The 24,502-nt window shown below is 40.2% G+C and overlaps 1 protein-coding gene across 3 annotated transcripts in view; it reads left to right on the top strand.

Moving 5' to 3' along the window:
* The window catches only part of MYO1B (myosin IB), a 193,063-nt gene extending 168,930 nt beyond the window's left edge, over positions 1–24,133 (top strand). For 2 of the 3 annotated variants that reach the window (XM_065930933.1, XM_065930934.1), the window contains 9 exons: positions 1,780–1,848; positions 3,824–3,910; positions 9,709–9,783; positions 11,065–11,199; positions 13,205–13,311; positions 15,823–15,955; positions 16,591–16,743; positions 18,234–18,361; positions 22,981–24,133. In XM_065930933.1, coding sequence (XP_065787005.1) covers positions 1,780–1,848; positions 3,824–3,910; positions 9,709–9,783; positions 11,065–11,199; positions 13,205–13,311; positions 15,823–15,955; positions 16,591–16,743; positions 18,234–18,361; positions 22,981–23,104 — 1,011 coding nt within the window. In that variant the 3' untranslated portion in view covers positions 23,105–24,133. Of the gene's footprint in view, positions 1–1,779; positions 1,849–3,823; positions 3,911–4,174; positions 4,262–6,063; positions 6,151–9,708; positions 9,784–11,064; positions 11,200–13,204; positions 13,312–15,822; positions 15,956–16,590; positions 16,744–18,233; positions 18,362–22,980 lie in introns of all 3 variants that reach the window. The other variant, XM_065930935.1, reaches the window with a different exon arrangement.
* The last annotated feature ends 369 nt before the right edge of the window (positions 24,134–24,502 follow it).

Below are 24,502 nucleotides of genomic sequence, written 5' to 3'. Positions count from 1 at the left end.
TGTTTCCCAGGGCCTATAAAAGTTATGTTTGTGCTACACTATAATCTATTAGTTGTGCAGTGTCATTATATCTTTAAAAGTACATACCTTAATTAAAAAATATTGCTAAAAAATGCTAACCATCATTTGACAACACAGAGTTGCCATGAACTTTCAATTCGTTAAAAAAAAAAAAATTTTTTTTTAAAAACTCCAATATCTATGTAATACCTCCATCAGTTATCTATAGTTATCCAAGCCAGTGATTTTCCCTTGACCAAATAACTCAAAGATTTTTTGAATGTCCATTTTCAGTTACTGATTACCTTAAAACTCATATTCTGTGATATTTCATGGCTCCTTAAGGTGAATTTTAAAGAGAGACTTATTTTCAAGCCATGTAGGAATTTTAAAATTAAACATGGATGTACTAAATGGACGTGAGAAGCAGTGGTCAGGTATTATAGGTACAGTTTGGTCCCTACAGACATGGAGTATCCTTCTGTGTAGAATCTTAGAGGTTTTCCAACTCCTTATTTGATTGATGGGGAAACTGAAGCCAACAAGGACAGTGACTTGTCCAAGGTCCCAGAAGCAAGGTTCTCTGGCTGGTTCCAGAGGGGCTACTTCAGGGTAGTTCTCAGGCCTGGAACCTTTTCTGCAGGGGGTAGGGGGAGCCTTGGACTGGGAGTCCCGTGGCTTCCATTGCCCTTTGTCAGGATCTCTGCCTTTCTCTCTGGCATCATCTTTTGTTCTGCTGCTCATACATTGATAACATCACCCTCCATCTCTTCTGAGCTTCCAGAACATAGCCTAGAGCACTTGGAGCATCTGTCCCCCCTTAGAGAAAGGGAGTTGGGCAGTCTGCCATTTCCAGGGTCAGAGTCACAGCCTGGCTTCAGTAATTTGTTTGAAAAACTGTGAAACTTCATCCCAAGGGCCCATGTTTTAGTGAGTATTCCCCACTAAACACAGTCAACACTTTTTCTAGAGTTAGTGTTCCAGCAGCCTCTGCTTTCCAAGACATCAGTTTGGAATTAAGAAGGGCCTCCAGCCATTAACCTTGTCTTGCTGACCCTTGGGAAGACTCTGACTGGGTCTTCCTTAACCTTGCCCACCTGGATAATCTCTGCTGCATCTGAACCTACCTGTTGGGCTCACGTTTTTCTGGGACAGACTGTCTCTCTTTTCCACTGCTGGATGGTGTCCCCTCTGAGTCCTTGAGTGCAGGGATGCAGTCAGGGTAACATCTACATGTTCACAGTTCTATTCAAGGGCTGGATGCTGAGCACCAGCTCGATAAATAAAGTAGAGTCGATTGATAAACGTTTGCTTCAATTTGTGAGCTGGTTTCCCAGCTTGAGGCAGTAAAAGCAGCAAACCTAGAAGGCATGTGGGATGGCAGAGGCTGGCACAGTCAGTGGCGTGGTGAGAAACGGTGCCAAGAAGAGAGCGTGCTCAGAAGGAGCTGCAAAGTCAGTGTGCATTCATGCCGTGTGTGTTGTGCATTTGACCACGTCTTATAACAACATGATGCAGAGAACAGATGTTAATAATGGTGGGTCCTGAGTCATTTAGACATTGGTTAATTGTATTTACCAGCCTTGAAGCAAACTTTGGATTAACTGTAATAATTTTGGATTCTTGGATTTCTGTACTTAATTGGTCGCCAGAAGGAATATGGGTGATCAAGAGTTCATTGCACTAAGTGAGCCGACTTAGTATTGCCGACTCTTTCTTGGTGTGTGTGTTGTGGATATGTAAATAGAACTGCTGATATCTTCCCCTTTCATCCTACAGCAACAGAAGAGGTATCAGCAGATAAAGAGTTCTGCGTTGGTAATTCAGTCTTATATCCGGGGTTGGAAGGTGAGTTTGAAAGAAGTGACCCTTACTTATGTGGGGTTTTCACGTTCTTTACAAAGGATGACGTCTTCATGCTCACTCTGCAGGGGAGGGCTCCTTGTCTCCTGCCCACCTTGTAAACAGTCAGATGAAAAGAATAAATATTATGGGCCAAGCTGGGGCCCTATAGCACCATGTCTTGGCTGCTTCCTGCTTTCTTTTCAAGGTTTGTTCTCTGAGCAGGAAGTCCTTGAAATAATACTAGACATGATGTCGATCTCGTCTCACCTGCTGTTTGCAAGGGAAGCTGTAGTCCATGAGGCTGAGTACATATGAGTTCTGCCAGACCTCAGCACGCCCAGCCCAGTGCCTTCCATACCCTCCCTGTGACAGTCTCACAGGCTGTCCTGTCATGATTGAAAGAGCCGAAGCTCTGGTGTCCTAGTGCACCCACCCCACCTGATCCTGGGTCCTTCCCGCCGAAGCTTGGTTCAGAGTCACAAACTGCAGCCCACAAGCCAGATGTAGTCCACTGCCTCTTTTCACACAACCTGAGAGCTAAGAATGGTTTTTATATTTGTATATTATTATTAAATTTAAAAAACGAGAAGACTATTTCATGACATGTGAAACTTATAGGAGATACAAGTTTCATATAAATATATGCATACCTGAAGTGCAAAGTTGATGTAAATAAAGCTTTGTTAATACACTGCCTCCTATACAAGACTGGGCGACTGAACACCAGGACGGGACTGTGCTCTTGTTTGACATCTTGCCTGTGGCTGCTTTAGTGCCACAACGGCAGAGTTGGTAGTTGTGATAGAGAACATATGATCTACAAGACCAAAAGCACATACTGTTTGTCCTTCTGTAGGTAGAGCTTGCTGATCCCTGCTTGGGCCAAAGGTACTTGAGGGCCTGTTGTTGCCTTATTCCTTTTGGGTGATTTTGTGGAGGTGGCTGAATCCAGAGGAATTACTTCAGGGTAGTTCTCAGGCCCAGAGAGCTTTCTGGAGGTGGAGCCTTGGACTGGGAGTCCCATGGCTTCCATTGTCCTTTGTCTAGGCCTATGGGCAGCCCAGGGACTTGGTATTAATAGTTGTCCACAGCAATGGCCAAATACAAGTCTGAGCACACAGTGTTTGTGAGATTGCTGCCTGCAGGTTTTTCTTTTGATGTACTACTGAGTCCTGGGGCCCAGGTCAGTCCAGAGACTTCAGAGGCGGGACACATGATTCACCTCCAAACCACACTAATCAGTTTCACTGATCAGTTTCCAGCAATGACTGGAAGGAAGCCACTAGTATTGAACCAGTGAGATAACTTTATTTTATAACGAGTTTTTAGCTATCTCTTTTGAATAAAAAATACAGCTACACTTCCATTCCAGACAGTAATAGGAAAAGTGATCAAGTGCCTCTTGATGGATCATTCGAGATAGACCCACCATTTATACCCACCATGTTCAGAGAACTCTTCCTTCCATCGGACGCATCCAATTTATATTGCTGTGGTCAGATTTATTGTAAAGAATCTGCCTGCAATGCAGGAGACCTGGGTTCAGTCCCTGGGTTCATTCCCGGAGAAGGGAATGGTTATCCACTCCAGTATTCTTGCCTGGAAAATCCCTATGGAGAGAGGCTACAGTCCATGGGATTGCAAAGAGCTGGACACCACTGAGTGACTGACACCTTCACTTTCATCAGAGTGTGGGAGGATGCTGTCTGAGTGGGGATACGCTGTCATGATTGACAGTGTCTTCGTTTATCTCCTTCTCATGGTCCATTTTGGGCTAATGAGCAACTTTCCCATTTCCTTTCTTTAAGCTGTTGATTTTTCACTTGAGAATGGGAATTATAACTATGTTTTCAGGTATTTTCTTTCAAGTGGGTTTCTTTCACTGGGTTTGTTTTTTTTTTATTTTTTTGGTGGGTTTATTTTCTTTTTTTTTTTTGGTTGATTTTTCACTCTTTCTGGGTCATGCTGTGTGCTTTAGGCCCGGAAAATCCTGCGGGAACTGAAGCATCAGAAGCGCTGTGAGGAAGCCGTCACCACCATTGCAGCATATTGGCATGGCACCCAGGTAGGCCAGAGATCCCCCAGGATGGCAGATGGTCAGGAGTGACGTGTGGAACAAGGGACCCCCTCATTCGGGTTTCACTGGCTTAAGCTCCTGAGCACGCATTTGCCTCTCGCTCTTTGCAACGTTTTGGTGTGGGGTGGTGGCTCACGCTTTTGTTTACTCTTTGATGGTGACAGTGTCTGTCTTCCTCTTTCTCCACTGGGAACCAGCAGTAACCTTTCTTGCCTTAAACTTCTCTGTAAATCCTTTTCAAATGCATCACAGGCGCGAAGGGAACTGAGCCGGCTGAAGGCGGAGGCTAGGAATAAACATGCTATTGCAGTTATTTGGGCTTACTGGCTTGGATCTAAGGTACTTGAAATGCATATCCCATCACTCCCATCCTGGAATCTGCAATAATCAATCCATGTTTCTAGCGTCTCAGGGGATGGAGTCCCACGGTTAACAGTGGCGCATGTCCTAGCAGTGAGATTTAATAACCCTGGAGGTGTTCATGCCAACAGAGCACGTTAGGAAGCTAACTCTAAGCACGTGTAGGCAAAAAAAGACTAATTGCTTACTAATGAGGTACTAGCATAGCTGCTCTTTTTTTAAAACTCTCAACGTGCATGTTTAGTTTGGGGGGAGTTTTTGTTTGTTTGTTTTTTACCCCCTTGATGTGTCCTGGTGGTTTTCTAAAGGTGTTTTAGTGTGTGGGGGCATGATGGGAATGTTTAATTAAGATTTGGGTTTTGACTGGTCCTTTGTAACACTGATAATAGAAATGCCTTTAATGCATGCTTGGCAAAAATATTAATCCATGAATGAAATTGGCTTTTAGGCTCACTGTAGCCGCTATTGATTATTATAAGCAAAATATTATATGTGAAAAGAATGATCATCTGTGATTTAGCAGAAAGCTATATTCATGCAAAGCTAGCTGTAATTGCCCCTGAAGAATCCCAGGAATTTCAGCATCAGCTGTTTGTGTTCAGAAACAAAGGCCTCCTGAAATACTCTCGCTAATCCCCAGGCAGAGTCGTGGGCTCTGTGAACATTTCACATATCCCAAGGGACAAGCATTTTAGATGTTTTCGTTACTTAGAAAATCAAAGGTCATCTCTGCTAAAAATGTGAATCCCAGTTAGAAACTCAAATACCAACAATAGTCCTATGTTTTTAAGTCTACCTTGTCAGCGTTATAAACCCATATTGTGAGAAAAATGAGAAAAGTCAACATAATTTGCTTGCATGAAGATCGTAACTTGCCACAAGCTCACCAAAGTTGTTCATTTGTGTTTGCCTCTGAACATCTGTGTGGAACCAGCTAGTTCCTTTTATAAACTGAGGGAACTGAATCAGAGGCAGAGGGTCTCTTGGACAGTGGGATTTCTCCACTGAGTGATCTCATTTCCTGGTCTCGGTACTATCATGTCATGAAACATGAGTGCCTATCTGTTTTCATCTTTTAAAATAACACGCCTCAGATTAATTTTTCCCTCAGGTTGATTTTTAAACCTATGAGTTGTTTTCACTTTTTATCTTGCTTCTACATATATCACTGTTTGGGGCCCTAGCTAATATTAAATTTTGATACATGCTACTTCTAATTTTCCAGTTGCAGAGTTTGGGTGTTTTGGTGTTTTTTTTTTTTTTTTTTTTGGAACTTCAGAGAAGCAACCTTTATTCCTTCCAATTTTCTAAATGGTTGTTCACAAGAGTTATCTTTTTATTTGTTCAAGTGAATGAACTCGGAAATTCACCGTGTCTTTAGCCCCATGGACTGGCAGCAGAGAGGAGTCCACAAAAATTATTAGGTGCCACTTACAGTTCTGAGGCTTTGATGAGGGAGGGAGGGAGAGAGTGTGGGTGAGGATGTAAGAGGGAGAGAACAGGGCAGAGAAAAGGAATGGAATGGAAGGAAGGGGGCAGGCAGCGAGTGTTTCCCTCGGGTCCCACACGGATTGTCCTCCTCGGAGAGAGAGTCTCAGTGCCCTGAAAACACGCCAGCCTGACACTGATGCTTTGGACTTCAATGATTGTGCAGCATTTCTCTTTCATTCTGAAATCCTGATACATAAAGTGGCTCTTCTGTTTGGTGGGGTGTCTTTTCCTGGTCATTTGTGCTGTCTGCATTGGGCTGTCTCTTTTATTTACCGTCTAAAACGTTCTAGGCTCGAAGGGAGTTGAAGCGCTTGAAGGAGGAGGCTAGGCGTAAGCATGCAGTTGCTGTCATTTGGGCTTACTGGCTTGGACTGAAGGTACCTCTTCAACCTCTTCTTTCTATCCACGTGACTCGATGTAGCCAGCACCTACTAACCCTGACCAAACGATCAGTTATGCTTGCTGACGGTCTGCACAGTCTTACATGGCACCTTGCCTACTTTGGTTTCCTTTAGAGAGCAAACATATACACTAAAATTTTCTGATTTTATTGCAGTGTCTTTCTTTAAGTAATAGGTTTAAAGTAATAGCATATTATTTAAATATAGTAATGTAGCATATTTTATTCTTTGTTATGCAAATTCTATTTAATGTCCTCTTCATGAGGATGAAGTGTTTTTTTTTTTCCTCCATTTGTGATACAGAGTTATAGCAGTTGAGCTAAAAGCTGACCCACTGTCTGCAGTGACCAGCCGGGGATAATTGGGCTTTTGTTTCCCTTTATCCTTCTATTCTGTCCCATTGATGGCTCCTGGAGCAGAGCTTTCTTCAAAGTGCCCATCATTCTAATTGTTCAGCACAGAAACCAAAGGGTGTTGCATAAATGTACAGGTTTTGACAAGTAAGACCAGCAGTGGATCATTCAGGTTACAGAGAACTTTAGATTCAAATGCCTTCTCATTTAAGGCAGGGTTTATTTCAAAGAAGTTCTTGCTGCTTGAGGTAAGGATGCATGTACCTAAATATGATTAAGCCCTGCAAAACCTTGAGAATGACCTTTAGGCAATATAAGGATTTTGTCTTCCTAAGAGTCAATAACTCATCACTATAGGGAGCTATTCATATTGTCATTGGGGGATAATTAGGCCCCTTTTTGATATTTGCTCTTCATTCTTTTTACTTTAATTCTGTAATAATTCACTTTTTTCTAAATATTTGAATATCATCCAGGAAACCATTAACTCTGAGTCTGAACTGAGTTAGCAGTATCCATAAACTCTGCTTTTAAGAGTGTTCATTTTTCGCTGAAAGTTTAGCCTATAACTTTGAGTAAATTAACTTTTTGATTATAATGAATATTCATCAAATTTTGAAGTAATTAAGAAGTAACTTAAATATGAATTTAAGATGTTCTATTTCAAGAATTGAACAAGTTCTGAAATTACTTTTTAAAGTCAAAATTGAGGATTTTATTTCCTGTTTTATTCACATTCTAATTTGCATCTAATTTTCATAAAGGGAAAGAACAAACAGCATTGAGTCAGGAGGTTTACTCTCTATAATGCTCTGTACCAGCAACATCACATTTATCTTTGGTTTTCTGGGTTTAACTAACTGCACATATGATTTTATATTTATTATAATACTTTCATATTAAGAGTGTGTGCTCATATCTTATAAATCAAATTCAGTTTGTAGGTGGATGCTATTTTAGTTAACTGGCCTTACTATAGACATAACTGTCTTTTTTCCCCAGTTTCCACAAAACAAGAATATTTTAATGTTGCCACAAAATGATTATAAGATTAAACTTCTTTGAAGTCCAAGAATGTAATAATTTTATATTTTATTTTAAAAAGAGTTTTGTTGATATGAACAGTAGTTTTGCCCTTTTAAAGGACTTGATTCTTATGGAATTGTTACGAAGTGGACCCTTTCTAAGGCCCATGCGGCCCATGAAGGGAGCCCGTTCTCTGTACCGTCTTGTCACCAGGCATCTCTGTGTAGCTGTGTATCAGGGAAAAGGGCCTGTCCTGTGTCACAGAGCATGTTGCATTGAGCTCAGTTACAATGACATTCAAGTACATTTCTAAGGATGTGTTTTCATGAAACCTCACTTTTAACTTCTCTGCTTTTGTACATTTTTATAATTTTAGGAGCCAGTTAATGAGTATCATTTTTCTTCTTGTTCCTTTTACCCTTGTAAGTTTAAGATTAAAGGGAATCCCCTAATGGTGTAGATGTTAGGACTTTACACTCTCACTACTGAGGGCCTGGATTCACTCCCTGGTTGGGGAACTAATATCCCATAAGCCACATGATGAGGCAAAAAAAAAAAATTTTTTTTTAATTTTTTAAAAATAAAATAATGAAACATAAATTAAAAAAAAATTTTTTTGAAATAGTTATAAGCAAGATGCTGCATACTAAGTCACTTCATTAATGTCCTACTCTGCGTGACCCGGTGGACTGTAGCCCGCGAGACTCCTCTGTCCATGGGATTCTCCAGGCAAGAATACTGGAGTGGGTTGTCATTTCCTTCTCCAGGGGTATCTTCCTGACCCAGGGATTGAACCCATGTCCCTTATGTCCCCTGCACTGGCAGGTGAGCTCTTTACTGCCAGCACCACCTGGGAAGCCCCTAACCACCTCCATGACTGCAGGAGAAATGATCATCAGTAACGTGAGATATGAATTAAAGGGAGGACAGCCTACATGGTATATAAGAGAATTTTTAAACTTTAAAAGTCTGTAGGTGTAGAGGATAAGTCTGGTACTCAAATGCCCAGAGGCCCCAGGTGGGTCACATGGATGAGGGAAGTAGCAGATGGAAGGTGGGGAAGGAACCAGGCTCCCAGCAGTCTGGAGCAAGCAGCTCTCTTCGAAAGGTTGCCCTGGTTCACTCAGTTCTTGCTGTGTGAGAATGGGGCTCCCTGTGCTAGATCTTAAAGATCTGTAAGAGAAATCTGCAGTCTGAACTCCTATGTGAAAGTCTTAAGTTAAAGCGCATATAAAATATTTTTCATCAAATTGAATTTGGTTACTTGGTTGCTAGTTTATAGCCCCTAATACAGAAATATTTTGAACATGTGCTATTAAACCCAGAAAGCCAAGATACAAGAAAAACATACATAATGTCTAAATTATTCAAATAGGCAAATACTTTGCCAGAGTCTAACTCTCCCATTTATAGCTGGATGATAAACATTTTAAATATTTTCCCCTCAATTATGAAACTTAACTACCCTTCATTCATTTGACAGACACCTCAGTTATTTTATTTGTTAGACACTAGCATGCAAAGTAAATATGACAATATAGCAGAGAAGAAATAGTAAACTAAAACTAATATGATGTCTTAAGTGGTATGATTAGTATTAGTAGAAAGTCTGGTGGGAAGTAGGAGTGAGAGAAAAATTAATGTAATTAAGTGGAAGATAATGATCATTCAAAAGCGTCCTTTTACATTCTTATTTTTAGTCATATGCCCTTCTCAGTATGTAGTACTAAAGTCCTGTCTTCATATGCAAGCCTTTTGGAAACGGCCATGTATTTCTTCAGGCATTTCTTGCCTTTTAAGAACAGTTTGAAGTGAAAATTACCTTATGTAATATTTTCTGAAATGTATTTTGATTTTTGATGGATTTGCAGCTATGCCTGTACAGTGTTACTCATCAGATCTTCAGGCTGTTTAAAAGCTAGTTAAGAGGATTTAAAACATCAAAACATTCTGGTATTATCTTGCATCTCTTAATTTCTTTTCCTCTGACTTAAAACCCACTGTCTCAATATGCTTCAATTACTTTCCTATATCCAGAAAGACACTTGTGAATTTACTTCTTCCACTTATTTTTGATTTTAATAGAGGTGTGTCATCTTTATGGGCATCTGTTGGCCACACACTAACCTCTGTATTCTGCTGCTTCTTTTTAAAGGTACGCAGGGAGTACAGGAAATTCTTCAGAGCCAATGCCGGCAAGAAAATATATGAATTTACACTTCAGAGAATTGTAAGTTTATACTTTATATATGGCTAATTAGTGTTATTGGGTTAACTAGTTCATAGCACCAACTCAGTAGTATGTGACTTGTCTGGGAACAGTTAAATCCTAATGGTGACATTGAGAGTTTAATATGACCTTTTTTTATCATCACTCCTAAAGTTCAGGTAAATTATGTCAGAAAGAGGCCCATTTAAGAATATTAATCAAATATTCTTTTTTTGACAGAGAGAACATACTTTGGGAAAAGTGAACCCAAGAAAGCCAGGTGTCTCAATTCAGGCCACTATGACAAAAGTACCATAGACTGTGTGGCTTAAACAGTAAATGTTCATTTCTCATAGCCCTGAAGGCTGTGCAGCCTCCAGGGTGCTGTGCAGCCTCCAGGGTGCTGTGCAGTCTGGGTCTGATGAGGGCCTCTTCCTGGTCTCCTCTTATGATAGAAAGAGAAGCAAACTCTTTCCCGTCTCTTCTTATAAGGACACTAATCCCATCTTGGAAGCTCTGCCCTCATGACCTCATCCGAACCTCATTACCTCCCGAAGGCTCCATCCCCTAATACTGTCCCATTGAGGGCTAGGGTTTCAGCATGGGAATTTGAGGGGAATGCCAAGATCTTGCCCTGCTAAACTGCCATGAGCCACTGCAGAGCAAGGTTGGCAAACAGACTGGTGGGTGGAGGGGTGTGTGAGAGCGAGGCTGTGCCCCTCTCCCAGGAGGGATTCTAAAGTTCTCTGTTTTTCTGAGAACCGATGTAGTGCTGAAGAGTGCAAACTCTGGAGCCAGCTTGCTCCACCACTCACAGATTTGAAAGCCTCATTTTGTCATCTATAAAATGGGGATAGTAATAGCACTTAACTCGTAGAGTTAGGGTAAGGGTTCAGATGAAGTCACACTGTAAAGCTTCCAGTGCTGTCCAGTAGAACTTTATGTAGTGGCAAAAATGTCCTCTATCTTTGTGGTTCAGTAGAGTAGTCACGAGCCATGTGTAGCCGCCTGTTAGACATTGAAGCTCTCTAGTGTTGACTGGTACTTGTATTGGTGATAATAATAAAATTAGTATTCACGTTGGTTATTTTTCTTTTTCCTTAACCATTTGGTGGAGCTCAGATTTCTCCAGCCAGTGAGAATAGTAGAGTAGAGAGTTTTCAGAGGAATTACAAAGTTTTACAGACCAGAACTTGCTAAATTCCACTAAAGACTGGTTTCTTTGAGTCCAGTTTGTATTAAACAGCGTTCTTTTTCTGGTGTATTTGACTCACCTATTATTTTCTGTCAAACCCAACACAGGTGCAAAAATACTTCTTGGAAATGAAAAGTAAGGTGCCTTCCTTATCTCCGATAGATAAGAATTGGCCATCGAGACCTTACCTGTTCTTGGATTCTACCCACAAGGAACTAAAAAGGATTTTCCACTTGTGGAGGGTAAAAACCATCTTTTTATGTTTTTTCAAAGGTGTCTTGCCATCTATTTTGAGTGTGTGCAAAGGGTAACGTAAAAGCAGGATTTTGGAGTAAGCAGCATGCTTGGCTCTCTGTGAGAATTCCCAGAGCCCCCAGTGCTCCTGTGATGTCTCCAGGACTGCATTGTCTTTCCCGTCCAGATTCTAGTTGCTTTCAAGTAGTTCTATTTCTTGTCTTTATCTTTATGTGAAGAAATACTACTGGAGGTAGAAATAATAAAATTCAAACATCTTCATGTGAATAGTAAAGTCTCACAAATTATATGAGTTTACTTTCTACATAGAACTACATAGACATCCATGAGAACATGCACTTTCTGATGGACTGGGGAGAAAAGCTCTAAAGTCACCCAAAAGGCATTAAAGAGATTGAAATTTCCCTCTCTCTGAGTGAAAGGGAAGCTGAAAATCTATTTGACTTGGCCTTACATTTTAGCTCACTTAATTTTCCATGAGCACATAACATGTAATTTGGGTGGTGCTCAGTGTGGACACGTGGGGTAGTTGTATAGAGGTTGCCTTTATTTCAGTAACTTAGTTGGTATATGGAATGGTACAATTATTTGTCATTGGGATAGAATGTAGTCTTAGGTTGAAGGGCTTGTATTTAGTGAGTGAGCAATTGATGGACACATCTTCCAGGAAACTCTTTCCTGCTCAGTGCTGGGACTTGTTCTTAGCTGAATCATAGAGATATACAGAGAGACATTATCGCTAAGCAGTGTGATGATTGTTCCCAGCACAGCCTGTGGAACGGGATACCGAGCGCTGTTCTCTGACTTAGTGAGTCAGTTTGGCATGATTTGCCATTATCTCAACGTCTACCTCCCGCTTTGAGTCTGATACAGAAACTATTTCAGAAATAATGATGGGGGAGTTTGAATACTAGGCATCTGCTCCGCTTCTCCTTCCCCCGGCTCCTGAATTTTGCCCCTACCTCCCTTGGCTTGGGAGTGGAGAGAGAGAAGGATGCATTTATTCCAAGGGTGGGCAGTAATGCCGATGATCCTTTATATGATCATGTGGGTGATTCTCACCCATCCTTGAACTGGATTTCTTAGAAAGTTCACCTAAAAAAACTGGTCCTGCTCCTCATGCCACCCCCTATCTCCTTTCAGTAAATCTCAGAATCAGTGTGAAGGGGAGGTTTCTCAGGCCCTGTGTCCACATTCAGGCTTCCCTGGTGGCTCAGTGGTAAAGAATCTTACCTGTCAATGCAGGAGGCTCAGGTTCAATCCCTGGGTTGTGAAGATCCCCTGGAGAAGGAAATGGCAACCCACTCTAGTATCCTTGCCTGGGAAATTCCATGGACAGAAAAGTCTGGCAGGTTATATAGTCCATGGGGGTCACAGAAGAGTCTGACATGACCGCGCGACTATAGACAACAAGGAACAGCGATGTCCCGTCATGAAACGGCAGTGGAGGGTCTGGAGCGTTGCTTTTCAAACTATAGATCATAACTTATTTGTGAGTCATGAAATCAATTTAAGAGTATGACTACCAGCATTTTGAAATGAAAATAACAGGGTACATGGCATGTAGACAGGATAAGTGCTGTTTTCTGAAGCTTTTGTGTCAGTTGTATATATGTGTGTTTATAAATATGCACACTGGGCTGTGATGAACCATGTTTTTCTTCCTGTGAATCTCTGAAAGAGTGTGGATGTCCACGGGCTGTGGAGTGGGAGGAAACAGTTCTCCCAGGAGGGCCCAGGCCAGAGAAGTGCTTGTATGTTTTGAAGAAGCGTCGCAAGTTCTACAACACAACTAGTAGTTTTTATGACATTTTCCAAGACCAACCTTTTAAAACTCAAGAAGGAAAAATTCTCTTGACCTTTTAAGTGAATATCTCATACACGTTTACTCTTATTCTTACTGCTGTTAAATTGGCTTAGCATATTTAAGGGTGAATAATGATTTACTTATATATAAGTGATATCTTTTTTTCTTCTTTTCATATCTCACAGTGTAAAAAATACAGGGACCAGTTCACAGACCAACAGAAACTTATATATGAAGAGAAGCTAGAAGCCAGTGAACTCTTCAAAGACAAGAAGGCTTTATATCCTTCTAGGTATTATGATTTTACTTTACCATAAAAATCAATATTTTAAAAAAGTTTATTTGTAGGCATTTTCTAGTGGGATTTGATTTTAGTGACACACGGATTTTTAATTTCATGAATTATTTTGAGATTGGCTGGATATGTTGTTCAGTGGCTCAGTTGTGTCCGACTCTTTGCAACCCCATGGACTGCTGCACACCAGGCTTCCCTGTCCTTCACCATCTCCCAGAGCTTGCTCAAACTCAAGTCCATTGAGTCGGTGATGCCATCCAGCCATCTCATCCTCTGTCGTCCCCTTCTCCTCCCGCCTTCAATCTTTCCCGGCGTCAGGGTCTTTTCCAATGAGTTGGCTTTTTGCACCAGGTGGCCAAAGTGTTGGAACTTCAGCTTTAACATCAGTTCTTCCAGTGAATATTCAGGGTTCATTTTTTTTAAGATTGACTTGTTTGATCTCCTTGCAGTCCAAGGTACTCTCAAGAGTCTGAATATGAATGTAACACATGTAACACATTCTAAATAATTAGAAGTTGTCTTTCAAAATAAAAATTGTCTAGGCTACTAAGAGATTTACTTGGTAAATTCCCATTCGTTTTCCATAGGTTTCAGAGACTGGCTGGTTTCTGTTGACAATCTACTGTAATCACCATTCCAATCTTCCCACTTTAACAAGCTGGGTCAGAATCTCCTTTGTAAGATAAATGAAGAATGAGCCAGTCTGTCACTTTCTGAGCATTGCCTAGACAGTGGCCTGTAGTGACCTTTGGTCAGCTAACTCATTGCCTCTGACTTCACTGGCCTCTGCAGTAATTTCAGTTCCTTTATTGTAGACATCAAGTACTCAGTAAAAAGAAGGAAAACCAATTGCAAGTTTGCCAAGTGAAGTTCTTGGTAAAAACTGCTTTATCTGAATATTCTTACAGCTCCCAAGGTCATCATTCCTGCCCTCCCTCCCCACCCCAGAATTCCTATCCATTTTGCATCTGGTATTTATAAAAAAGTAGATTGTACAACTTCAAGACAAATCTATAACAACTTCTAGCTTTTTCCAAAGAATGTCCTAGAAATAAAAATGCAGTATATGCTAAGTATATTCACATGGACTGCATGTGGGATGTGTGCACGTGTGTTCTCTATGTCTACCTGTATTTGAAAGCTGTTCTTAAAGGATTAAATGAACGTAAACTGCCAAACTCATTTGCTTCAGATATTTTAGTAGCACAGCTTACTTGGTTAGCTGATTTGGCTGCTTGAGGGGGCATACACTCCCCTCAGTCAAACACAGTGCCTAAAACCAACGGTACTCAAAATGCCTGCTCTATAAAGCATATTTAAACAGGTAAATTGTCTGTATGCCTTCCTCACCAACTTAATACATTCAGCATTTTCTTTATGTATCTTTAAATTGTAGAGTAACCTTCTTAATTAACATTCCCTGTGGATGACTCCTTAGAAACTGGAAGGAGGGGAAAAAAACATTTTTGAAAAAACAAATTTCCAATACTATTAGCACTTTGTATTATTAAAAACATGTTAGAATATGAACAACCACCCAAAAATGTTAATATCAAGCCAAGGTCTTTTGGGTAGTTTTACTAGTTTTCGGGGATGGTGGCGTGCTGAGCCTCCAGCATTAATTGAGCTGGAATTGTGTACACGCCCACTCCTGTGTGAAGTGGTAGCTCTTAGGGGTACCGGCCTTTCCTGTCCTGGGAGCTGTGAAACCCTGACCACCTACGTGGATTTTCTGCCCTGATCCTCCACCCACAATGCAGGCATTTTAAGTTGCATTTGCAAATTGCCAGAACTTTATAGCTCAAATTGAAGCTGTGGTTTTTTTCTTGGCGTCTTTGAAGAAGTCACCCCACAAGTCTTTAGGAAAAGAAATCTTGGTGCTGGGTGCATGATCATGCCTCTTGCAAGAAGTAGTTTGTTTGGAAGAAAGCTGCTCCGATCCTGAATGTTTACCTTGGCCACTTCTGTCCATTTAGGGACATATCCTAAGAGGAAAGGCTGATTTTCCTTTCACATGTGGCCATCTTAGAGCCAGAATTCTATGGTAATATTAAGTGCTCCAAAGTTTTCTTCTGAAGTGATTGCTCTGGATCTGTTCTACCCCCAGAAGACCTGTCAATTTTCTTACTCTTTGTGACAAAATGAAAATTTTCTTTGGAGCAGGAGATGGTAATGATCTGTTCCCTTTTTATCATTGCTCTGTACTGTTTAAAGGCATTAATGAATCCTGTGTAGGCAGCTGTTAACTTTATATTAACAGATTGGAAGAAATTGCCTATTCCTTCCCATGAGACCATGCACCTGGGTCTTGACTGTCCTTCTTGGGAGAGATTTCTGTCTTGGTTGTTCCGTGTGATGAGCTTTTTATCAAAGTCGTACCAACCAAATGCCATGGTCACGTCAAAAATATAATGAAGTTTGAATTTCAGAATCAACCAACCCATTACCTTTTTCTAGTAGTACTTCCATCTGAAACCATTTCTAATGTGAGGAACTTTTATCCTTCAGCGTTGGGCAGCCATTCCAAGGGCCTTACCTGGAAATCAACAAGAATCCCAAGTATAAGAAACTCAAAGATGCCATTGAAGAAAAGATTATCATTGCTGAGGTTGTGAACAAAATTAACCGTGCTAATGGGAAGGTAAGAATGCTAACCCTGGAGACCTATAATGACAGTGTTTCAATTGGGACAGTTTTCTGAATGTTAAAATCTGCATTGCAGAAAGACTGAGATATAGAAAACAAACCCTGTTATCAAAAGGGAAAGGGACAGGGAGGGATAAACTAGGAGTACGGGGTTAACAGATACACACTACTTTATATGACACAGATAAACAGCAAATTCCTACTGTAAGGAACTATTTTCAATGTCCTGTAATAACGTATAATGGGAGAGAATCTGAAAAGAAATATGTACACAGAGTGTATGTATAACTGGATCACTTTGCTGTACGTTTGAAACTAACATACTATAAATCAACTATACATCAAAAAAATTTTTGCGTTTCATATTCTCTGCAGAGTTATTGTGAAGGAAGCTATTTTCTCTTGCCTTTAAGCTTAGGTGGAATTTTGCTCATTCTCTGAAATTTTCTCAAATTGAAATAGATTGTCTATGTTTTTTAGTGTGTTTTTAGTTTACATAGGTGTGCAGGCTGAAAAATACTATTATAAGATGTGCATGTCTACAAATAACTAATGCCTTAAACACATGGACAATTTGGGGGTGTTTTTGATCTTTGGTTTTATATCCTTTTTTGTTTTGTTTTTTTGTAGAGTACATCCCGTATTTTCCTCTTAACAAATAATAATCTGCTTCTTGCTGATCAAAAGTCTGGACAGATCAAGTCAGAGGTTCCCCTGGTGGATGTAACCAAAGTATCCATGAGCTCACAAAATGATGGCTTCTTTGCCATCCACCTCAAAGAGGTAAAGCTTCAACTATTGATTTGACTGAAAGATTTCTGCATTGGTCCAATCTCTCAGTTATTGATTTAAGATTTTCCACATGTGAATAATCCTGTTACTTGCAGTTTGTATATCCTTCTTACTGATCTGCAAAGTTGGGCTATATTCACTCTTACATAAAATATCAGGCTTCGTTTTTCAGTAACTAAATAAGATTAATGACTTTTATTGACTTGTTCCGTTGAATTCTCATTTCATTGAGTTGCTTTTTGTTTACACCCAGTGTAATATGCATTATTTTGAGACTAATGCTAATAGAAATAGAAATATCAAGACATTTAAAATTATGCTTCCTTCTGTTGTTTCTTGTACCTCCTAAATTGGTAAATGTCTTCTTATCCATACTTAATTTGGGGATTTTTTAATTAAAGGATGCAACTATAGTAAAACAACTGCCTAATAATTTTGACCTGAAGATTTTTTGATGTCAGCTTAACCAGGACCGCCTGGCTTGAATTGAGCAGTTAAATTGTAGACTCTGACATTGGTGCCATTAACTTTACAGTGACTTTGACCAAGGTATTTAAACTTTAATATGCCTACCTAATTTTTCTTCTCTTAAAGTAGGAAAAATATTAGTACCTACTTAATAGTGTTGTTACAAGGGTTAAATGAAACTATGTAAAGTGCTTAGCATAGTGCATGTCACATAATAGTCACTGAATAAACAGATGTCAGTAAATAATAACATATATAGAGATACATACTTAGCTAGTAGATAGTAGTCTATCTAACTGATTTTGAACTTTAAAAAAACCCATATGCTTTGTTGAGCCTGTTTTCCCCACTATGAATTTTAACCTAAGGGAGCATATTATTTCATTGGTGATTCTGAGTCTCAATTATATATTAAAATATGCTGGTGCACAGGCCATTTCCCCAGTCCAACCAAATCAGAGTTTCTTGGAATGGGGCGCAAGCACCCTATTTTCTGAAAGCTCCCCGGGTGAGTCCCTTGTGCAGCTGAGGTTGAGCCTCTGCCCTCGAATATTTGTTGCAAGCAAATATTTTCTGTTCTTATTTTTTTAACCAAATCATGGAGGAGCTTTTAGAACAGCGCTTTCAGGATGAGTTGTAGGTTAGGCCAGTGCTTCTCCAACCTGAGCAAGCAAACAGATCACACAGGGGCCTCGATGTGGAAGCATCTGCAATAAGCCTGTGGTCAGGCCTGAGTATCCGCTTTTCCAACAAGGTCCCAGGTGGTGCTGGTGGTACTTCTGGTCCACCAGCTAGCTCGGGGTGACAAGGGCTTAGGTGACCTTACTAAAGTGCTCTGAGCAAGTTGGAAGAAACGATGACTGCTCTTGTCATCATTATTGATTTGGAAGACTCGACACCAGTTGCTGATGTTTTAAAGAAACTGTGAATGTGTTTTCAGCCAAACCTGTAAACACATACCTCCCGAGCTGTCTTTAATTGCAATTCGCCTGACTCTTGGTTTGTTCTTTCAGGGCTGCGAAGCAGCTAGTAAGGGAGACTTTCTCTTCAGCAGTGACCACCTGATTGAAATGGCCACCAAGCTCTATCGGACAACTCTCAGCCAAACCAAACAGAAGCTCAATATTGAAATTTCTGATGAGTATGTTTATGAATTGTTTGAATATGTCTTTTCAGTTTCAGCCTTATTGTTTTAGTTGAGGGGCCTGTTCTCATTCGTTTTTACATCCACTACTTACTGAGTACCTAGTGTGTGTTCGACATGTGTTCTAGGTGATGGATGGGCAGTGGGTGACACTGGCCGACTGTCCACATTCACATGCCTGACATCCTAATAGAGGACACAGATATGCACAAATGAAATAATAAATAGGTGGCATGACTTTGGATAGTAATAAATGCTGGCAGAGGAAAGAAAAAGCAGATTAAAGGTCAGAAGGTGTTATTTTTGATAGGGAGACCAGGGAGGCCGCTTTGATGCGGTGACATTTGAATTGAAACTGGAATCCAGAGATACGCCTTCCAGGGGAGGCAGCAGGTGCAGAGGCCCTGAAGCAGGATTGGACATTGTTAGAGTGAAATAGGGACGGGGGAAGACCCTGGAGCAAAAGGCAGGGTCTGTGTAGAGCCTAGAGTTGAGATTTTACTGAGGATGATGGGAAGCCACTATAGGTTTTGAGCAAGCATGTGACATGATTAGATTTATGATTCTCAAAGCTCTCTCTGCCTGCAGTGTGGAGAATAGCTGTAGGGAGGCAAGAGTGAAAGCAGAGGGAATAGGAGCTTCTCCGAGCTGTCGGGTAAGGATGACAAGGCTTAGGCAGGGGTGTGAGTGGGAGGCTGTGAGAAGTAGTCAGGTTCTGAATGTAATTTGAAGGAAAACAAGAGAACTTATTAACAGATTGGGTGTTAGGTTTGGGGCATGAGCCCAAATGGTACCGTTTACTGCAGTAGTTGACACTGAAGAATGACGGGTTTGGGGGTGGCGGGGGTGGGGGGAAGTCAAGAGTGCCATTTGGGAATGTGTTAGGTATTTGATATACCTTTTTTCACATACAAGGTAGAGTTACGGAATAAGCATTCTGGGTTGACAAGGGTTCACTAGTGTTAAGACTGCTGTGAATCTGAAATCTGCTTTTTTGGCTTCACGTTAGGGTTCTAATTATAGAGACCTATTATTTGCATACAGGTTGAAGCATCCCTCCATTTATTAAATCTGTCAGTATGAGATTACTGGAATGAATTTTAGTTACTATGTGAATTGATACTTAATTGACTACTTTTCAGTAGATTGTTTACTCTCTGCATATGTACTTTCTTGCATATGGAGTAAAATTTGCATCACCATGTTGCTCAGGAAATGATTTTATTTTCTAATTAAGATTTTGCCTGCTTATTTTATTTCAACTCTTTTTAAAATTTCTCTAAAATAAGTTCATACCCATTTATGTCCCTTTGTAAGCCATACCAGCTCTCCTTGACATACTGGATTTGACAGAACCTTAGGTTCATTGTTCTCATTGTACACTAGGAATGGTGTTTAGATGGGGATAGAGGGTGAGGGGTGGTAATTGACTTTTACGTATACCCTATATTGGAAATTGCAATTTAAACAAACTAACTTTCCTTGTTATCAAGTCCTTTCTCATAAAACAAAGACTTAGGAGAAAAGACATGGACCAGTTGGGTTCTCGTCAGTTAAAATGTTAACCTGTTAGGGTTGTTAGATCTTTAAACTCTCAGTTGAAATATTTCATAACTCAGGAAGCTAGGCTCCTGTTTTAGTGGGACTGGTCTTCCCACACCTCCTGGAAAGATTCTTTGTGTTCAGATGCAGAAGCTTCTTGGTATATGGATGAAGCAGCTTCACATTTGGTTTGTTATGTTAATAAGGCCGTCTTTACAGAGAAAACCACACCAACATCCAGGCCACTAAAAATTGCTGCTTTTTGCACTTCCCGGACTGGCATTCTGAGAACACTGCATTGGCAGGATGTTAGCAGTGATGTGCCGTGAAGGGATGCACTGCCCTTCACTGCAGCACTTCCCAGAGCTTCTGCAGTCTTGCTGTACATGGTGACTCTCCCGAGACGCCTGTGGGGGTGCAGTGTGCAGGTCAGCCACAGGGCCCCTCCCGCAGCGCTCACAGTTCGTGTTTGAGGCATTCGGTCTCGGGACACTGCTTCCAGGTGAAAGGGACCCTGCTTGTCACAGAAGGGGTGGGGGAGATGTTCTAAGTGTGTAAGTCTTCAGTAAACATGCTCGTCTGAGTGAAGATTCAGTGTGGCCATGTGAAGAAAACAAGCATTTAGTAGCATTATAAACCAGACCAGAACACCTTTCCTTCTCCTATTCCTAGTTGTTGGTCGGCCTCATAGAAAGAAAATAGCTGATGGCACTTGCAGAGCACCAGAGTCCCTCCCTGGGCAGCACAGGACGCCACGTGGCAGAGCGAGGCTCCCGTGGAGCCGCTGCTTTGGGACCTCTGGGAGCTCATAAGCAGGGATTATGTACTTTTTTGGTGAGCATTTTAAATTTAAACAGAATTTTGCAGAGTCATGGACAGGCATGCCCATGATGTCTTTTTGTGGACTATACAGACCAGTGTTATGAACAGCATGCATTTCAGTGACCAGAACCTCCCTCAGTGCATCCTTTTTAGAAATAGTAGGTATTCTAACAAACCCAATCTCCATAATCACTGTAGATAAACTGGATGTCAGTTTACAGGAGGAAAGCCAAAGGCCTGCTTTCTCCTTAGAGCAGTTTTAACCAGCACATGTAGACTTGAGAATTGAATTCATTGAGAGACTCGACTGCCTTGTGATCCCCAGTCCTTAAATTCCCAAACTATTCAATCTGTAAATAGATTACACTTTAAGGATAACATTAAACAAGATCTATAGTGCTTCTAAAAATGAATCTGTAGTGTTGAAAACTAAAGTGATTTTTTTCTATTAAATACTTTAAATATATGTATATATGCATGCATACATGTAATACACACATATATGTGTATCCTTTAAGTTATGCAGTTGTTTTCTGGATATTTTAAATGCAAACAACTAATCTGTACTCCTTTTGCTGTGACATTCTAAGTGGTTTTGATGCTGTGAAATCATGCATCTGACATGATTGTTTGCTGGAGGATGGCATGTCCTCACTGTGGGCCAGGCTTCAGTTTTCTCTTCTCTGAGAGAGATAATAGTACACTTACCTCATAGGATTGTTTTAAAGTTGAGTTAATATGTAACTCACTAAGAACAGTGTGGTGCTTGGTAAACACTCAATAAGGTTTAGCTACTGTTACTTCTGGAGTGAATCATGGGCATGAATTGCAGACATGGAGACAGCTGGTGTATGCTTACGTTATTGAGAAAAGAACTTCCCTTTACATTTATTATACTACAGATTGTCTTTAAAAATTAAAATGTAAATGTATTTGATCTCTTAAATGTATGTATTTGTGTTAAACTTGAAAGATTTTGTTTTTCCTTTGAGGCACATAGATTTAAGTATGCATGCTAGAGAGAGATCTCAGGTGAATTTGGAACCAGAGCTGCTTTTTCAGTGCTTTCAAGTTGAAAAGAAACAGCCCATCTAAAGCTCAGATGTACCACTGATGAGTACAAGCTTATGTGTCACGTTTCACTCTAGTACATAATGTTTGCGAAACATGGGCTCTTTAGACCTTGAAGCAGAGACTGACGTGTACAGAGCAGAGCTATCGTGGGTGCCAATGAACATGTGACCTACCGCATGCTTTTTAGACTGACTCATTTAATTATACACCAGTAACTCAGAAGCAGTTCCCTGAGAAACATGCTGAAAACTGGATAATACTGTACTGATGTTGATGGTAGAGAAAGCAGGCTGGGAAAGCCTGGGTTCTAGCACAGCCGTGCTGCCCGTGTGCCTGCCCCGTGATGCCTCAGAGACCTCGTTTCATACATCCAGCGCCTGCTTCTCACGGCACCCAGCCTGGGGGAAGCCAGTCATGTCTGTTGTAGGAAGGTGTGATAAATAGTCTTGTGGGCAAAGGCTTGACTGCTCTTGGTCTGTGAAAGGAAAGATTTGAACTAAAATACCGTTTCCCACAGTGTACTGCTTGTACCACTGGTAGGATAAGAGGTGTCTTCAGGTGTACATGATAGATATTTAAATTTTTATAATGACATAAGTGTGTGTATACATATATTTAAATGGATATTAAAAATATAACTGGAAGATCAGACTTACAATTTCATCATTTTTATTCTATAGGTCATAGCTACTTTAAAACAGTTATTTAGTGTATAGATACAAAAAAAGTAGTGTAGGAAGTGTGTAAATATCCAATATTTGAAAACCATAGTCTGGAGTGTCTCTGGACCCAATCTCTGTATTTCTGTATTTCATTTTCTCAATTTGTTGATAATTTTACTATTTTTGCTATGCAGAAGTGGAGAAAAATGGGGAAAATAGCATGTTTGTCTTAGTATTAATATTTCAAATGTGGAAATAATTATTCATAGTCCTTCTTACTGTATAGGAATATGATGAGCTAATGAACTTGAGTTTACTTAGGGCTAAATGGTGGCCGTTGGAAGCAAAAGGCAATGTAATCATATCTGGTGGTATAATCCTCTGGCTAGAAGGGCTGATGGAAAGGGGAATACTTGTCAAGGTAAATATCCATTAGAAAACAAAGGCTAGTGTTCATGTGATCGTCAGCTGTTATGTGTGTACTTTTCTTTAGTTTGTCTTATTCTCTCCTCCTAGGTTCCTGGTGCAGTTCAGGCAGGACAAAGTGTGCGTGAAGTTTATTCAGGGCAACCAGAAAAACGGGAGTGTCCCAACCTGCAAACGAAAAAACAACCGCCTCCTTGAAGTTGCCGTCCCTTAACTGGGCCTCCTGCCTGCTCCCGTGGACTTGCTTCTTAGTAACAGTGCAATTTCGTTTTGTTTTGTTTGGAGTTCATTGTATGTTGGGGAATTGCCAAAGGTTAATACTGGTAGAGTCCCTTGGCGAAATAAAGATATTTGACTAATCGATTTTTATTATTGGCATAGTTTTAACCCTTAAAGTACACTTTCTGCCCTGGGACAGAATTGTAGAAGCTAACAGTGTCTATGCCCTGTCCTTGTGTTCTTTGTTTAGTCATATTAGATTTGTGTGCCCTAATGCAGCATATTACTCATAAATCATTACTACATCTGAGTGTAGAAAACGCTCTTAAGAGATAGTGCATCCATTCGTCACCTATTTATTGAATGCCTACTCTGTGCTAGGCACTGTACTAGGCAATAGAAAAACTTATTAGTAGGGCCCCCCCCCTTTTTTTTTCCTTAAGGCCATTGTGTTCTGGCTGGTTTGTGCTGGCTTAACCAGAGCTAAGAGAGTTTGAAAATGTTGAGACCAGAACAGTTACTGGTGATAATGGATAGCATTCATTAGGAACCCTGTAGAATGGTCTTTAACAATATATACTTCAAGAAGGGCTGGTCCTAGGAAGTAGAAATATATGACTGGGTAAAAATGCCTCTACGTGTGGTTTCTATTTGAAAAGAGAAAACTGACATTTGAACAGGACTTCTAATTTGTTCACATCTCTTATCATTGCTTTTAAAACAGTAGGAAAGAGTAATTCTTATTTTAGAAAAAGTAACAGAAGCAGTCCAGCAAGTTTATATTTTCCTTTTTCTGATAAGCATCATATATGATCCTAGATATGCTAATACCTACAGAGTGTTGTTTTCATCCAGATTTGAGTATCTGTTTTAAACATCTAATAAAGGGAAGGGCTTAAAGCCTTTCAGGTGGTGGTAAGCATTCTCTATGATATGCAGTAAATGTCTGAGATCTTTTTTGAAGATTTTATTTATAATATACACTTTGTATGAGAGAGGTGATTAGTACAGTGTGCATATTTTAGTCAAGGATCAAAATGATGTGTGTTAATTTGCAGGACTATTTTTACCCCAAAAATTATGGTTAGTATTCATTTTGGAAATCACATTTTAAACTTTGGAATCAAAATTGTTTCTTATTTGGGAGGACAATGTATATACATTGGTATGTTAAATAATAAAACTGTTCTAATTTGGTGCCATTTCCTGGATCACAACTGTATTTTTGTATTTCAAGCTATTTTCTTAAGTTGTGTGTCAATGTATTATCGTACGGAAGGCTTTACAATCCAAACATTACTTGTTCTCTGTGTAATTGAATTTCACTTACCTTTTATAAACCAGAAACAGTCATTGAAACTATTTTTCTGGGGATTTTCTTTTAACTTTTGTA

This window comes from Muntiacus reevesi, chromosome 3 (assembly GCF_963930625.1).
Source record: "Muntiacus reevesi chromosome 3, mMunRee1.1, whole genome shotgun sequence".
Classification (NCBI taxonomy): Eukaryota; Metazoa; Chordata; class Mammalia; order Artiodactyla; family Cervidae; genus Muntiacus; species Muntiacus reevesi.
The sequence above is the reverse complement of the archived record's forward strand: the minus strand, read 5'-3'. Positions and strand labels throughout refer to the sequence as shown.